Source organism: Rhinoderma darwinii, chromosome 8, assembly GCF_050947455.1.
Source record: "Rhinoderma darwinii isolate aRhiDar2 chromosome 8, aRhiDar2.hap1, whole genome shotgun sequence".
Classification (NCBI taxonomy): domain Eukaryota; kingdom Metazoa; phylum Chordata; class Amphibia; order Anura; family Rhinodermatidae; genus Rhinoderma; species Rhinoderma darwinii.
Genome location: NC_134694.1, coordinates 97654907 through 97671437, shown reverse-complemented (window position 1 = coordinate 97671437; position 16531 = coordinate 97654907). Strand labels below are relative to the sequence as shown.

The window sequence follows — 16531 nt, the reverse complement described above, 5'->3', positions numbered from 1 at the left end:
TATTTAACCCGCACGGTGAACGCCGTAAAAAATAAAATAAAAAACCATGCAACAATTGCGGTTTTCTTTGAATCCAGCCTTTAAAAAAATTTGATAAGAAGTGATCAAAAAGTCGCATCTACTCCAATATGGTACCGATAAAAACTACAAGTCATCCCACAAAAAAAAAAGCCCTCATACAACCGCATCGGCGAAAAAATAAGTTATGGCTTTTCAAATATGGAGACCCAAAAACAAATAAATTTGAAAAAAACTGTAAAAGTAGTAAAACATACAAAATCTATATAAATTTGGTATAGTTGCAATCGCAACAACCCGCTGAATAAAGTTATGTTATTTATACCACACTGTAAACTGCGTAAATTTAGGACGCAAAAAAGTGTGGCGAAATTGCAGTTTGTTTTCTATTCCCCCCCCCCCCCCCAACAAAAAAAAGTTAATAAAAGTTAATCAATAAATTCTATGTACCCCAAAATGGTGCTATTAAAAATTACAATTTGTCCCGCAAAAAAAAAAGACCTTCTACAGCTACGTCGACGCAAAAAATAAAAAAGTTCTAGCTCTTCGAATGAGACGATGGAAAAACGTAAAAAATGGCTTGGTCATTAAGGTCTAAAATAGGCTGGTCATTAAAGGGTTAAAGAGGCATTTTTGGTGTCTTGGTGTAGTCTATTTTAGGCTGGTTTAGTAGGTGTATTACAGTCTCAACACCCAGACCCCCAGGCGGTTCTACTGATCTGTACTTAGATCTCCATAAAATTCGGTAATGATCTAAGTTCAGTTCAATGGAATTGGAGAGGGTCCAGGTGTTGCGCCAGTAATGTGGTTACTAAAATGTGATTGTCATACGGTGGTCTGAAATAGACCTTAGTCTGTTATGGGTGTGAGCGGTGCAGTTGCCGCTACACAATGCAAGAAGCCTTTTTTGCATAAGCCCCATCAGTAGCGCCACTCGATTTATTGGCTCTGTCTGCCACTATCACAGCTGGGAGCCTTCCTATAGGTACACTTTATAGAATAGGTGACTGCTAATGGTGGCAAAATATGTTGCTTTGGGGCACCACTACCGCCTTATGCGAATGTACATTCATTGCCTGCAGATGAGACAACTCTTGTTGACGTGTTCACATTACGTGTCATGCATTCCCCCAGACTTGTGAGACATAATACATTAGATGTAACCCACATGTTGCCCTCTGCCTAACAATGTTTTGGCCTTTGGCGGACTGCTGGCATAGAGTCCTAAGTGTATGGGTGATTTACACCACTGCATAATGTTCAGACACAATAGCAAAAATATCAAGACCTGTTTTTTAACCTTTCTAAATTAAATACACAATACAAGAAAAGGATTTTTTTTTTTCTGTTTTCATTTTTCATATTGTCCAAGTACTGAATGTTTCCAGCAGTTGAGCAGTGAAATAGTTAAGTGTCTCTGTAAGTCCTCATTATAATGGCCGCAGCATGCTCGTGCTGTTTTTTTGCTCTCAGTAAGCCCAGGGCGCTCCTCCAGCAGACTGTCTTGTAAATTTGGCTGGGAATTCACCACTAATGGCCGGATATCAGAATGAAGGTGATTCTTGTCCTAGCAGTTTGTGAAATAGAAGGTTGTATCATCCGCTGTACTAACAGAGATGTTTTCTGCAGACAGATACTAAAGGGAAGAAATGGGAGGGTTTTTTTGTTTTTTTTTGTTTTTTGCTGCACTTTAAGATTGGATACAATGTCTTAGTATATCTATTCTTTAGTTTATAAGTTATTGGTGACATCCAATAACAGTTTATCTCTGGTCTATGTCTCGCCTCCCCCTACAATAACGTAGTCATTTACGTAAATTTTCTAAAGTCCCCATTTTCTCCACTCTTGCCGCACTTGACATGACCCCTGATTTCACATTACCTGCCCCCTCTAGTGACGTGAGGTGTATACCAATCATATAGGCTAGGAGCCGATAGTCCTAGCCTAGTATACAGCATGTCACGAGTGACTTTGGTTTCTGGGGTATGCTCTTTCACATAGGGGGAAAGCGCATGTGCGGTCCCAGCTAGATTCTCAATATGCACCAGCGCTTCCCTTGCTGTCTAATATCAATTGCTCAGTGCATGCGCTGATCTGTATAGTCATTGCAGGAGGCAGGCAAATCACTCTATCCCTACCCCAATGAACATACAATCCAAATGCACACTGCTAAGTCTCGGTTCACATTATCATTTGCCAGACCTACCTGCGGCCTTAGGAATACAACATATGTATTTAAGTGGAACCAGAGGCGTAGCTAGGTTCTCCTGCACCCGGGGCAAAGATTCAGATTGGCGCCCCCCCCCCCCCAACTTATTTCCCAACATTTCCTCCTCCTCGCCATGTTTGCTTTCTCTACCAATCAATGAGGTGTTATTTTTTTTCTAAATTTTTTTAATGTAACTCGAGCATAAAAGCATTTCTACATTTTACAAGCGATATAGTTCTATAATGTAATTAACATAAAAATAAATTAAAAGAAAATAGCCACCTGTAGATAGCGCCACACACAGCCCCCTCTTGTAGGTAGCGCCACACACACGGCCCCCTCTTGTAGGTAGCGGCGCACGCTCGGCCCCCTCTTGTAGGTAGCGCCGCACTCCCGGCCCCCTCTTGTAGGTAGTGCCGCACTCCCCACCCTTGTAAATAGCGCCACACTGTAAACAGAGCGGAGAGCGATAGCCTACCTCTACCACTGTCTGCTCTGCCTGACGTGACTCACCGGAGGAGCCGAGGAGGTCATGCAGCGGAGTTCCTTCTGACTAGGGTCAGTGACTGCCCGGGAGTGGACCAGTGAGGTCAGGTGACTGGACTGGTCCACTCCCGGGCCGTCACAGACCCCAGTCAGAACACCGCTGCATGAAATCCTGGCTCTTCCTAACGCTGATCGCTGCTGCTGGTGTCCGACATACAGGGTGCCTATCAGCAGCGATCAGCTGCTCTGCCACGATGCCCCTCCTTCCCTACCACCTAGTTACGCCAGGGGCACATGCCCCGCCTGCCCCCCCTAGCTACGCCCCTGCACGATGGCAAGGAATCGACCAAGGCGGGTCATAGTTAAATATTTGGACTACTCAGACAGAATGTCCTTATTAAAGGCTTTTTTAAAAGCAGATGCGATGGCCTGGATTACAAAGGACACCGTATTCTGATATTTGGAGTTTTATCAATGGAGGTCACCAAAAGATGTCGTGCCTTCTCCCATTTGTTCTGACCTGTAAAAACGTTGTGTGAAATGCGATTTTTGTTTATACCCAGCGGTTCTTACAATTATTAACAAAGATGGTTCCTATGACATATTTTCTTCTCCGGAAGATACGACCGCCATTTTGAGACTCATATCTCCTGCATGCCCTCCTTCGAACAGAGATGATACATCGTCAACAGCTGCGTTTTCTTCTTCAGCACCTAAGGAACAAAGACTTAATCTTCCGCAGCATCCTACCTGATAGTGTTTTGCACTGTAACCAGGATGTCTTTTGTTTTTTTGTTTTTTTTTCCCTGCTTTGGACCCTCGCTACACATGATATCCTTTTACGTTATATGACATCTCCTTTATTCGTAAGGGAGCTGTTTGCCATATTGGATTTCCTCCTTCGGAACCCAATGTTGTGCTTTTTGTATGCTGACCTCTGTTTTGCTGGTTTATCTATACCTATATTATTATCACTCCACCCCGAGTTCTTCCTGGCGGTGTGAATAAGCAGGAGTTGCTGTCTTCTGTTGCTAGGTTAGATTGATGTATCTTTTATTTGTCGGAAACAAGTGAAGTTCAACAGCACCTACACGTGGTTGATGTTCTGTGGCAATGTAAACCATGTTATGCTTTAATTCTACTGTTATGTTTTATTGCTACGGTTTTGTATTCCTGGTTTGTGGGGGGCGGGGGGGGGAATATGCTCTTTGACATTCACAAATGTACATCACATATATCCTTTTATGAGAATAGGATCGTGGAATGTTAAGGTCTCAGATCGCTATATCAACGCATGATGGTTTTACGCCATCTTAAACGCCTGAATGCTGACATCGCGCTTCTTCAAGTAACTAATCTACCCGAGGTTGACTATACGCGTATGCAAAAGTTATGGGTAGCAAAGGTATATGGTTCCCCTGCTCAAAACTCTAAGGCAGGAGTTCTCATACTCTTGCATAAAAATCTTTCCTATTCAGTATCTGTTACGTCTGACTTTAGAGGGACGTTGGGTGAATTTACGACTCAATGGCCCATCGGATAATATTAGTCTTTATAATGTATATGGTCCAAATGTCTGGAGTCCCCCCTTCTTTTATGCTTTAAGTGATGTTCTTGGAGAAGACTTGACTCCTAACAAAATTCTAGGTGGATATCTGAATATTGTGGTACAACCTGAGGAAGATAGGCTTAATCCCCGTAAAACTTCACTCATAACGGTGCCTCCGAAGGAAACCACATTGCAAATGTTTCTCACAGAAACGGGTCTTCATGATTCTTGGCGTTTAAATCACCCCGAAATTAGGGAATACTCACACTCCCAGCAGTCATGGTCCCGTATTGATTTATATCTTAGTATCGATCCCTTTTCTTACAGCGGGTACATCCGTGTGAGATTGAACCTATGATCATATCGGATCACTCCCCGGTGACTTTAGATATACATGACTACTTCCCACGGGGCACAGTTTTTCTGTGGCGGTTCCCAGCTAACCTCGCTACAGACTAATCTTTCCAGACAAGGCTCAAAGGCTGGTGGCTGGAATATGAATCCACAAATGGGGCTCATTCACAGGATTCTCAACTGTATTGGGACACATCGAAGCCAGTCATGCGAGGTCATCTTATAGCATATGTCTCTAATCTTAAAAAACTATCCAAACGGAAAATTCAAGTTTTTAGCCTATCTCTTAGACGGGTATATACCCTTTTCCAGGCTAATCCTACTTCATCTCATAACAATTTTTGGCAAAAGACTAATGTGATTACGAGCTGTGGTTGGACAGGGGAAACATTGAAACGCTCAGCCCATGAAGCGAAGTTGTTTCGTTTTGGAAATAAATCGGGTAGATTGCTAGCTCGTCTGTCCAGGGGCACTTGGCCTTGCTCTCATATCTCCAAGATGAAGGATAAATCTGTACAATCCCATGTCCACTCGCAGAAGATAAATTCCATTTTAAGAGACTTCTATGTTGACCTGTATGCTCGCCGTCAGAATATCCTTTTGCCATGGAATCCTTGAACATGCCTACCCTTACGGAAGAGGAAAAATTACTTCTAGGTTCCCCCATCACAGAATTAGAACTTAAGTCATGCATTAACTCTCACAAACTCCAAAAAGCTCTTGGTCCAGATGAATATACTAGCGAATATTATAAAATCATGAGGGAGTGGATAACACCATGTCTCTTACGTTTATATAATGGATATTTGACAGGACGACAGATCCCTGCCTCTTCCAATGTTGCATAAATAAAGGTCTTACCTAAGCAAGGCAAGGACCCTGAACTAGCATCTTCCTATCGCCCTATTTCATTAATTAATTCTGAGCTAAAGTTGATCTCTAAAAATGATGGCCGATAGATTAGCCATTATCCTACCCAGATTAATTTCTCCCAGTCAGGCTGGCTTTGTCAAAGGCTGCTCTGCAGTATCTAATATTCGTAAAATACGTACTGTCCTTGCTGACATTAAAATAAATCCATCTGCAAACACATTCCCTGCTATACTCACTATTGATGCGGAGAAAGCTTTTGATATGATTGGCTGGGCAGTACTTTGGATTCCATGCACATAGTGGGACCTTCTCGATCTTATGGACGTTTTCTTTACTCTGACCCTTCCGTGAGAATATATACTCCATATATACTCCAGGCTTTCTCTCGTCTTCCTTCCCCTTATATAAGGGGACACGTTAGGGCTGCCCACTTTCACCTCTCCTTTTCAATATTGCTTTGGAACCTTTTATAGGCACATTGGAGGCAAATAGTAGCATCAAGGGAATCCAAGTGGGTCCTAATGTGGTTAAGGCGATTTACTTCGCTGATGATGTTTTGATATTCTTGTCTGATCCTCTTCATGATCTCTCTCATGTCTTTGACCTCCTAAAAAACCTTTGAACTTCATTCAGGCTTCAGGGTAAATGTCACTAAGTGCGAATTATTGGATCTATCTGAAAATAGATCCGTCTACCATTGGTCCTCATTAGATGTTCCTGTCACTATAGACAAATCTTCTATTAAATACCTAGGGATACATATTGGTTGCACACCTGACTCGCTATATACGCTTAATTAACCCCCTGTTATAACTAAAATTATTCAAGAATTGAAACGTTGGCAACATTTACCCCTTTCCTTTGTGGGCAGATGTCACCTTCTTAAAATGGTTAGCTGCCCTAAATTGCTGTACCCAATGCAGACCATTCCTCTTCTTCTGAAACATTCTGATATTTTAAAATTAAATTCAACCATCTCTTCTTTCATTTGGGCTCAAAAACTTTCAAGAATTGCTCTTACAAATGGTCCTTAAAGATATGGGTGGAATTAATCTTCCACATCTTCATAGCTACAATTTGGCATGTCCCCATCATCATGGTCTTGACTAGCTGCAAGGTTCCAATTTTCACTCTAACTATACCTTGGAAGCGGGGGTGGTGGCTCCATGGCATTTGGCCTCCTTAATGCACACTTCCTTTGGGAATATCCCAATGGTAGTTCGTCACTGTGTATTATTTCATGATACTGTAATGGCATGGAAGTCTATTAGGACCTCTTTTTGACTTCCTCAATGTATATCAAAACATATGAACCTATGGGGGCACCCAGTTTCCCCAAGGGAGGGAAAATCCCCACTTTCACGAGTGGTGTTCCTTGGGCATCTCACAACTCCGCCATTTATTTCATACAGCCGATAGACGCTATATGACCTATCAGGAAATGAGAACGATTAAAAACTTCTCGTCACGCCATTACCAAGCCTACTGTCAATGTCATTCTTAAAGTCAAAACTTCATGATGTGGCTCCAGAGTGTGAAGGGAACTCACTAGACCCTTTAATTACTAGTCCACCGACTAAATCCTCCTTATCTATCCTCTACAGTAAGTTGAGCGAAAAACAAGCCAAATCTACCGCTTCCACAATGTTCAAAGCATGGAACAGGGAAATTTCAGACCCAGATTTGACACAGAAACTCTTAGCTGGTTAGTCGAGAATACGACGGGCGGTCATATCTGAGCATTGGCGGGAAACCCATTTAAAATTCCTACATAAGGCGATTTACGGATTTGACCTACCCCCTCATTCTAACTTCCCAGAAAGATTGGTGACGTGCCGCAGGTGCAATACTCCTGAGACAAACTTGTTTCACGGGTTGTGGAAGTGCCCTAAAGTACTTCCATTTTGGGAAGATATTTTGGTGGTCATAAGCGATACCTGGGGGATATCACTTCCCATGGACCCCTTACCTCTATTATTTCACGTCCTTCCTGATTCTTCATGTCCTCCACAAGCTTTACGTGCATGTTTGCTAGTGGCTAAACGATCCATATTGACCCATTGGCTTAAGCCACAGATACCGTCAGTAAACAAGACTGTCTCAGATGAAAAAATTATACATATGGACAGGCTAGAAATTGAACGTGCAGCAGTCTCACACCTCTAAATTTTTTAAAAAAATTAAAACTTTTATACACTAACATTTACAACCAAGTGAAATTGCAGAGTTGATGACTCGTAGTCTTGGTTGGAGTTCTGAAGAGCTAACACATCCTGTATGGAGGATAGGGTTGCATTGGTGGCGATTCTTCTGATTCTGCTTAGACTTTATTTTTGTTTTATAAACATGCTACTACATTTATTTATTTTTTATGTCTTCGAGTAAGGGGGAAAGGTGTTTTTGTAATAGGCTATTAGGCAAATATGTTGATACCTCAAATATGGTCATTGTTACATATCTTATAACATTGTATGACATTGTACCATCATCTCTGAACGTTTTACTGTATGGCCGAATATCTTGTTCAACGTGTTTTCTTTTCTTTTGGAAAATTTAATAAGACGTTGTTTAAAAAAAAAAAAGACACGTAGTGCTTTTGTGATAATTACATGACCAGGACTGATTTTTATCCACTGGAAGTAAACCGTGAAGATTCCCATCGAATGACTGCAAGCAGAGGTTTTGAAAATGCAAAGGAATTGATACACAAAATATAGTGGAAAAATGTATAACTTTTAATTTATGCCTTGAATAACCTGAAAAAGAGGAATCTTTACTTTTGATGGTGAATACTTGTTATAATTGACTATTGGTATGATGGATATATCTACTTTAGAACAAAAATAAAACCTATCGGACGCTGGTTTTCTCTATAGGCTCTACGTAGATTTATTCGGGATTTGTTTCATGCTGGGAATTGCTGCACATCATTCTTCTTCTTTCTCCCTTCCATGTCTGAGAAGGGAAATGGGTTTTATATCAAATTCACTCTACTCCACTTCTTCATCTCAGAATTATGATCCTGTCATGTACTGACCTCCAGATTTCCATTCAGAAGATTGAATATTCTAGTAAATCTCATATTTTAAGAACTAATTGTTATGTAAAGGTCAGTAGTCTTATTTTATATTTCTTTCTTTTTCTGCAGATCACCAACAAAGCCAGGAACATTTAATCTGCAGGTAAGTCACATTACTTAAAATGATCTAATCGTAATTTGTCATCACCAGAATTGTAACTAATAGCTTTTTGTAAATTGGCACAGATGTCTATATAATTTTAGTTAAAGGACATCAAGACCCTATAAAATTCCCTGCTCAAGGTCAGTTATTAGCTTCACCTGCTAAACTGGGGAGGTGGGAGCATTACCCAAGCCTTGCAAGCAGCTAGAAGGATCCCTCATGTGAGCCCCACCGCCTAGTGAGAAACATTTAAAGGGACATTACTATCTTAAAAAATGTATGGCATATCCATAGGAAGTAAATGGGGTTATGGAAATCAGGAGCTATGTAAACCGCGTAGCTCGCTGTTTCCGTAACTCCTTTTAACTTCTATGATTGTTACAAAAACTACAGCTCAGTGAGATCAGCTGTTTCCGTACTCCTGACCACCTCACCAGTCATTGGCCACAGAGCAGCGAAAGAGAAGGTTAGGACGGGGTCGTTGGGCCCCATTCTAGATATAATGCAGACCGACAGAGGTGGGACCCACATCTATCAGACATTGATATCATATCCTGTAGTTATGCCATGAATGTCCAAAATGTGGAAGCCCCTTTAATAAGCTTCACATGCCGCATAAGAAACCACGTGTAATCTTTCGGCAATCAGCGTCCATTAGATAGGTGCAGGTGCCCTTTAGTTAGTAAACGTCCAGCTCAGGACAATGTTACAGATATTGAAATTGGTCAGGAATGTGTGTGTAAACCCAGTGTAAAGTAGATCATTCACAGTAGTTCAATATTTGTGAATACCACTGACAGTCTAATGTGTATTGGGACATCCTGACTGCCATTGACAGTAGATAGCAGAGGAATCAAGGATTGGGCATGTTGGATATCAACATGCTTGTTCCTTTTTTCTGCTGGGAGATGTCACTGTCAGGTGTCTGGCTATGTCTTGGCCAGGACCTGGTACCGCTCTTTGCGGCAGAATGGGCAGGTTGTGCTGGTTCTATGTATCCTCATGCACCTTCAACTCTCTGAATTGACCCCACAAGAGTTTGGCAATCTGACGTGTCACCCAATGTCCAGAACATATTCACAGCGCTATAGAGGTATAATATTAGGTCGTTTTGGTACAACCTAATGAATAATTACAATGACCTTCTGCAGATTATAAATGGGAAAAGTAGCGTGACTATTCTGTGCTGACAGATGTAGAAAGATGCCGGTTATGTATGATGTAATCTTCAAAATCAAGCCAATCGCATGACTGGATGATGAATTAGGAATGAAATGGAGTAACAGATCATTTCAGATTCTTCATTTATTACTATAGGACAGATATATGTTTTAACTTTGAACAGACATAAATCTCTTCGGGTCTTGCATAAACAGCAGTATCCTGTCACCCACACCCATTTATTGTGGAAAGCATTTTGATCTTATTGAGAGCATATCAACCAGCACAATTTAGGTGCGCACCTTGTATTCTGCCCATGGAATAGGAGACCTAGGCTTTCGGAAATACGTCCATATTAGGACGTGTTCACATCTGTGTTCGGGTTTCTGTTCTGCTCCGCCAGAGGAGCAGTACAACGAAAATACCAAAAGTGCTGGTTCCGTTGAAAGACTGAGACAACTGGCGCCCGACAGAACCTATTGACTTTAATGGGTTCCCTCGGGGTGTCCATGGTTTTATGCTGCGCTATTGTTTCTGGTATTTTCTGCCGGATCTGCGACGGAGGCCCTTAACCGAGCCTCCAACGCAGATGTAAACGGGTTCTCAGCTCTGTTTCTCTCATGCAGACATTCTTTTTTTTATTAGCAAAGATTTGTTAAGGGCGTATATAGCTCTGCAAGAAGAGGCTGCCACTAGTAGGAGCAAACTGAAGCCTGATTATGTAGCCCCCACTGAGACAGATTCATTAATACTGAGACCGCTTACAATTAGACTAGATGCACCAAATTTATCACAGTGGCTCAGGCCGGATGATAAATCTGGTGCACCTTTAGACACATCTGTCTTTATACCACCTCTTGGTTGGCTTAATTTCAACCACTTTTTTTGCAACAACATTTTGGTGCATCTGAGGCCACGCCCCTTTCTCGTTAACTTGTCGGATGATTTGCAAAAAGTGTCTAAAACTTTTTAGAAATGTGGCGCATGGCATGCTAAATTTGAGCCAGAATTCTGACGCATTTTGATTTGTAAATCTGCCCCTACATTGTTGAAAGTATAAGGAAATATGAGAAGTTCTATTATTACAGTATGGGGAATCAGAATAATAATACGTTGTGGGGAAAAGGGGATTGAAGGAGTTGAAACTAGGCCGGTCTTTGAGGGTGGGAAGAGTGGGATTAAGAAAATAATTTATTTATTGCTTGTTTATTATGTATACAACTGGAATCTGCGATAAACGAAATTAAACATTTTAAAAAATCTGCCCCTAAATGTTTAAAAGACAAAAAAAAAAAAACTTTTGAGAAAATATTGTGATCACCGTTTTTACATGTGGTTTTCTATGCCACTATTTTTTGTACTGAGGTCTATATTGTGCTTAAATGTCACAATACTGCCCCCTGTAGGGGCAGTATTGTGACCGCATACCCTGTACAGCTTTTAACTGCACTGTGTGAATGTGACTTCATAAAATCCCATTCACTGCAGATTATCTGGCCACTAAAGTCATTTACTGTTGCGCAAAAACACACGTGTGAATACAACCTAAGCATATTGGACTTACTATTAATTATAGTTCCATGTTATTGGTTTACATGAAATAATATATTCAGATAGGCTAATATGTCATCAAACTCAGAATTTATTATAGTTTGTAATTCCATGAAAGAGATTATTTGGAGGTCGGTCTAATAATGTGCCTGCATTGTAATGTCCATCCCTCATTTCTGACACAAACGACATTCTAATCTTTGTACCAGGCTGGAGCTTTGTGCTTTGCCGTGAAGGTGACCGTGCCGGGAGGAGAATGGTTCTCAGGTTTGTCCCTCAGGGAGTGTACGTGACCCAGGTCAATTTGATGCCCAATCACAGGAGGTAGATCAAATTCCACTCTGCAGGAGTCCTAGATCGTCATTCACTGTGTGCCTAGTACAATACGCTGTACTTTTTAACATTAAAAAAAAAAATTCAATACAGTAATTGCACTATAAGGGAGTCTGTCACCAGAAATTTGCCTATCAACGCAGCAGTACAGTAATATAGTGTAGCCTCACCTGAATCTAACGCTGTTCTCATTTTTCAGTTGAGTGACTCCGTTGCAGCGATAATAACTTTATGCCTTATATTTAAATTAGCTTTTTGGAGCAACAAGGGCATCACCGTTGCTCCAAACTTTTCTACTTTTTATCCCCCGTCTGTCCCTCACTTCCTTCCTTCGTTGATTGACAGGGCCAGGCAGTGTAGAAGACGCGATCACGACTGGCCCCATATTCTCCATGAGCGCGCCTGCTCCTCAGATTCTGAATCGGTGCATGCATTGCTAAATAAAACCTTTTTTTTTTTTTTACTGTCATCTTTATTTATCATTTTTATTTTATTTTCAGTCTACTTAGTATACCCAAACATTACTGCCTGACAGTGTAAAACTGACAGGCAATGTATGAGGGCCTGTTCACATCACCGTTCGCTTTCCGTTCCGGGGCTCCGGAACGATCGCTAATGGTTTCCGTTCGTCACCATTCCGGCAGGTTTCTGGTTTAACGAAGGAATCCATAGCGGAGTCGACTGCGCTATTCCGTCGGAAAACCGGAAACCTGACGGAATCGTGACGAACGGAAACCATTAGCGATGTTTCCATCACCATTGATATCAATGGTGACAGAAACGGAAGCTGTGGTTTCACTTTCCGTTGCGGGGTTCACCCGACGGAAACCTCAGACGGAACCCTGGAACGGAAAGTGAACGGTGATGTGAACAGGCCCTTATGAATTTTGAACCTCCATGTGCCTCGCATTAACCCAATGTTGTGCATTATGACTGTGAGGAACATGATCGGGGTTAATTACTATTAATGTTAGGCACATGGAGGTTCAAAATTCATCACACCATGTGCCTCACATCAGAAAATGGAAGAACCTTTTTTTTATTATTATTATTGTTGTTGGCAAAGTATCGTTTTGGTATCGAGTATCGCAATACTACACGAAGTATCGATATCGAAGTCCAAATTCTGGTATCGTGACAACCCTACTGAGGAGGAACAAGGTGTTCTGGACCTCCATTTTTGTGATCAGTAGGGGTCCCGTAAATATGGGATAATTGTTGACTCTCGGAATACCCCTTTAATATCCTCCTTCCCGTTGATCCTATTCTATCTGAAATTGCTACCTGTGAGAAATATTTAAAGAGCTGTATTCTATGTGCCCATGGGCAGTTGTAGCTAGGCATTTCTTAACCCCAAGCAAAGATTAGGTTTGCTGTTCGAAACCTGTATCTACACAGTGTTAAGCCCGCCGGCGTCTCCCATCCCAGGGCCGCCGGTGCTCTCTGCTCTCTGCTAGTGCTAGTTCTTAAAGGGCCAGTGCACACACCATTGAGGATGTCCCCATCCTATCCTTGCACACCTTGGCCCTTATAAGTGACCCTGTCCCTTCCCTAGTTCCTAAGCAAAGTTGGACAAACTTAGTGTTTCCTGCAAAGGTTCTGTACCCTGTATCCTGAGTCTGTTACCTATTGATATCCTGTATCCTGAGTCTGTTACCTGACAGTATCCCGTGCCCTCTGGGTGCTTCCAGCCACCCGGCACCAGCGTGCTTCCAGCCACCCGGTTCCTGTCTACTACCACCAAGGTACCATCAGCCTGTCTCAGCCTAGCTTCTTTTTAGGCAGCTGATACTCCGCCGAGACCGCCTCAAGACGTAGCCACCTGGCATTCTCCCTGCAGCAAAGACAAGATCCCTGTAGAGGGGTTTAATGGGTAAAGACCGGGGAGGTTGCATAGTCAATGCCGTTTAGAGGTGGCCCTACGCAAATCTGGCGGAGTAGCCCAGTGGGTCCGCAAACCTACTGGTCGTTACACACACCTTGGCCAAGGCAGAGTCCCATGTTGGCACTCTGCATAAGGGGGATATTCCCAGCAGATTTGCAAAAGGGCAAGTTTTTCTTCTGTTTTACTACTTTTATTCATACGTATCATTCATTTTTAGGTTTAGTGTTCCATTAGTGGCAGAATGACAGGTATGTTGTGCTGCCTTAGCCAATAGAAATAGAAAAGGAAAGCTGATGGACAACTAACACAGAGCAGAGTGTTAGGACTGGTAACTGGAGAGGGCTGATGTTACTTCCCATATCTTATCACAGGTTCATTTCAAACTCTTTGTTGTGCCGTGAGCCTTGTGAATTCGTTTTTTTAAGGTCTGCCTTCAGAAAGTTAATACAGCATAATACAAAGTCTTTTGAAATCTTTTCTTGCTGTGAGTATAATTAGGCTTCGTTCACATCTGCACTAGGGCTCCGTTCCATATATTGATGGCCCATCATTGTACAACCCTTGGTCTGATTATTGGCTAAACACCCTGGTTTCCTGGATCAACTTCATAGTTGATGCTCAGATAAATCAGTCAAATTGATCTGATTTGGCCAATGCTTCTCGTGTCTCTGTTCAGCTTTATTCTGGAACTCCGCTACTGGTCCTTTGTAAAGCTCATCAATGACAGTTTTCTGGTGGTTTCACTGATTTTTTATGGAATCTGTGACAATCTCATGTTATGGTGCCTGCTCAATGGTCCCCCTTATCAATTTAGGTTTAAATTGCAAAATAAACTTGGAAGTTTGTTCAACTTACTGATTCAGCTCTTCTCTCTGCGCTCTGCTGACGTAAGTCTTGCGTGTCTGTGTCCTCCACCACTCTTCTAGTCATTTGTAATCTTCCACTTGCTGGTCACATTGCTGACTTCATTGTAGACAGAATGTCACGACGTTACCAGCAAATTGGCCACCTGACTTGTCATCACTATGGACATCATGTGAGCTTGCACAGAAGGATAACCGGTGGAGTGGAGGCCGTGCGAGACCCGCAAAGGTGGACCAGACACAAACGGTATAGTAAGTAAATTTCACAAAGTATTTTGCAATTTAATTTTAAGCCCAAATTGATAGATTTGAATACTCTGAATACGACTGCAGGCATTCATGAGTGATACAGTGCAAAGTGCAATGGGTGTTTGTATTTCTTTTGTGTCACAAATAGATAAGATTGAATACACTAAAGCAGAAATGTTCATTCGTTTCTGCTGGACACAAGTTGAGCTTCTGTAAGAAACTATCACAGCAGATAGTCTAAAGTGCTTCTGCCACGATTACCAGCAGCATTCTACCACTGTATATGTACGTTATCTGACTACTAGTGTCAGGTAAGTAAGGCTTCATTCACATCTGCGTCGGTACTCCGTTCATGGGTTCCGTCTGACCTTTCAGTCAGGGGAACCCATCAACGGAATCCAAACAAACCATAGGTTTCCGTTTGCATCACCATTGATTTCAGTGGTGACGGATCCAGTGCAAATTACATTGTTTCCGTTTCTCACCGATGTGTAAGGGCCCCGTCGTTTTGAAATCTGAATCAAAACCCTTACTCAACGGTGACAAACGGAAACCATTTGCACTGGATCCGTCACCATTGAAATCAATGGTGATACAAACGGAAACCTATGGTTTCCGTTTGGATTCTGTTCGTGGGTTCCCCTGACGGAAAGGTCTGACGGTACCCATGAGTTCTGACACAGATGTGAACTAAGCCTAAGGTGTCGTTTTTCTATATTGGGTATTCTTTTATATATACCATTCAAAAATCTGGATGTTGTAGCTGTGTGGTATGACATGTATTGTGGTGTGTTTTTTTTTCTTGATGCTATTTTTTTTTTTAACTAACATGTTAAAAAAAACAAAAAAAAACAATTTGTAACCTGCTTTAGCCTTTTAGAGGAAAGTATTCTGTCCTGTACTTCCTCGTTATTTGCTCTTTGGTGCAACTCAAGTAATTGGACCACATCTATGGTCTACTTCTACCTCTTCCACCTCCTTGGCAATTTGCTCATTTAAGTTTTGAGATTAATTTAATTTACACATTGCTATTCGTTAAAAAAAAGAAAGCCAAATATAACTACAAGACCTTTGGGTGTGCAGCTGAATGAAAGTTTTTTTTTGTGAAAATGATCATTAATAACTAAAAAAAAGTAACACTCTCCTATACATGTATGCAAATTTATATGCAATTAGTTAAGCATAAGCAAGAGTCGAGTTTTCCCAAACAATTATAGGTTGTTAATGAAACATACCAAAAATATCTGCCTATTGAGGGTACAATTGTTGGGACCCCACCATCCTAAGAACAGGAGTGTCTGTCCCAGATGGAGATTTTTTTTATGGAGTGTAATAGCATAACCTTTTATATCGGTCTTTTTCATTTATATGGGCTTCCTTGCCTATTATAGAATGCGTTACACCAGTGGTGGCCAAACTGGTGGACCTTCGAGTGGAAACCACTAGATCTGGTTTGTATGGGCTATCAGACTGTTTTCTTGCTGACTTCTACAAAAAATGTGAAAATCATGTTTGGGGGCACTGGGGCACTTGATAAAGTGGCATACAAAAAAAAAAAAATTGTAGGAGTTTTCCCCATGTGCCACATGTACATGTATCTGGTTCCCTAGAAGATCCCCTAACCCAGGATACATAAAAAGTAGATCCCATAATGAAAAAGTTGGTCGCTTCTGCATTAGGTTATGAATCTCTCAAATGGGTTGTCTTGACAAAGACAATTCAATTAATATTAGACCCACCACGAAGACCAGTTGATCTTGAGACCCCTAACCATCAGCAGATTTTCATCAGCTCATCATTTCTCCTGCAGCGATGTTA

General features: G+C 41.6%; 1 protein-coding gene across 2 annotated transcripts in view; it reads left to right on the top strand.

The window, feature by feature from the left end:
* WDR44 (WD repeat domain 44) overlaps positions 1-16531 on the top strand; it is a 126490-nt gene that overhangs the window by 64954 nt on the left and 45005 nt on the right. For both annotated transcript variants that reach the window (XM_075835966.1, XM_075835964.1), the window contains exon 2: positions 8638-8671. In XM_075835966.1, coding sequence (XP_075692081.1) covers positions 8638-8671 — 34 coding nt within the window. The remainder of the gene's footprint in view (positions 1-8637; positions 8672-16531) is intronic.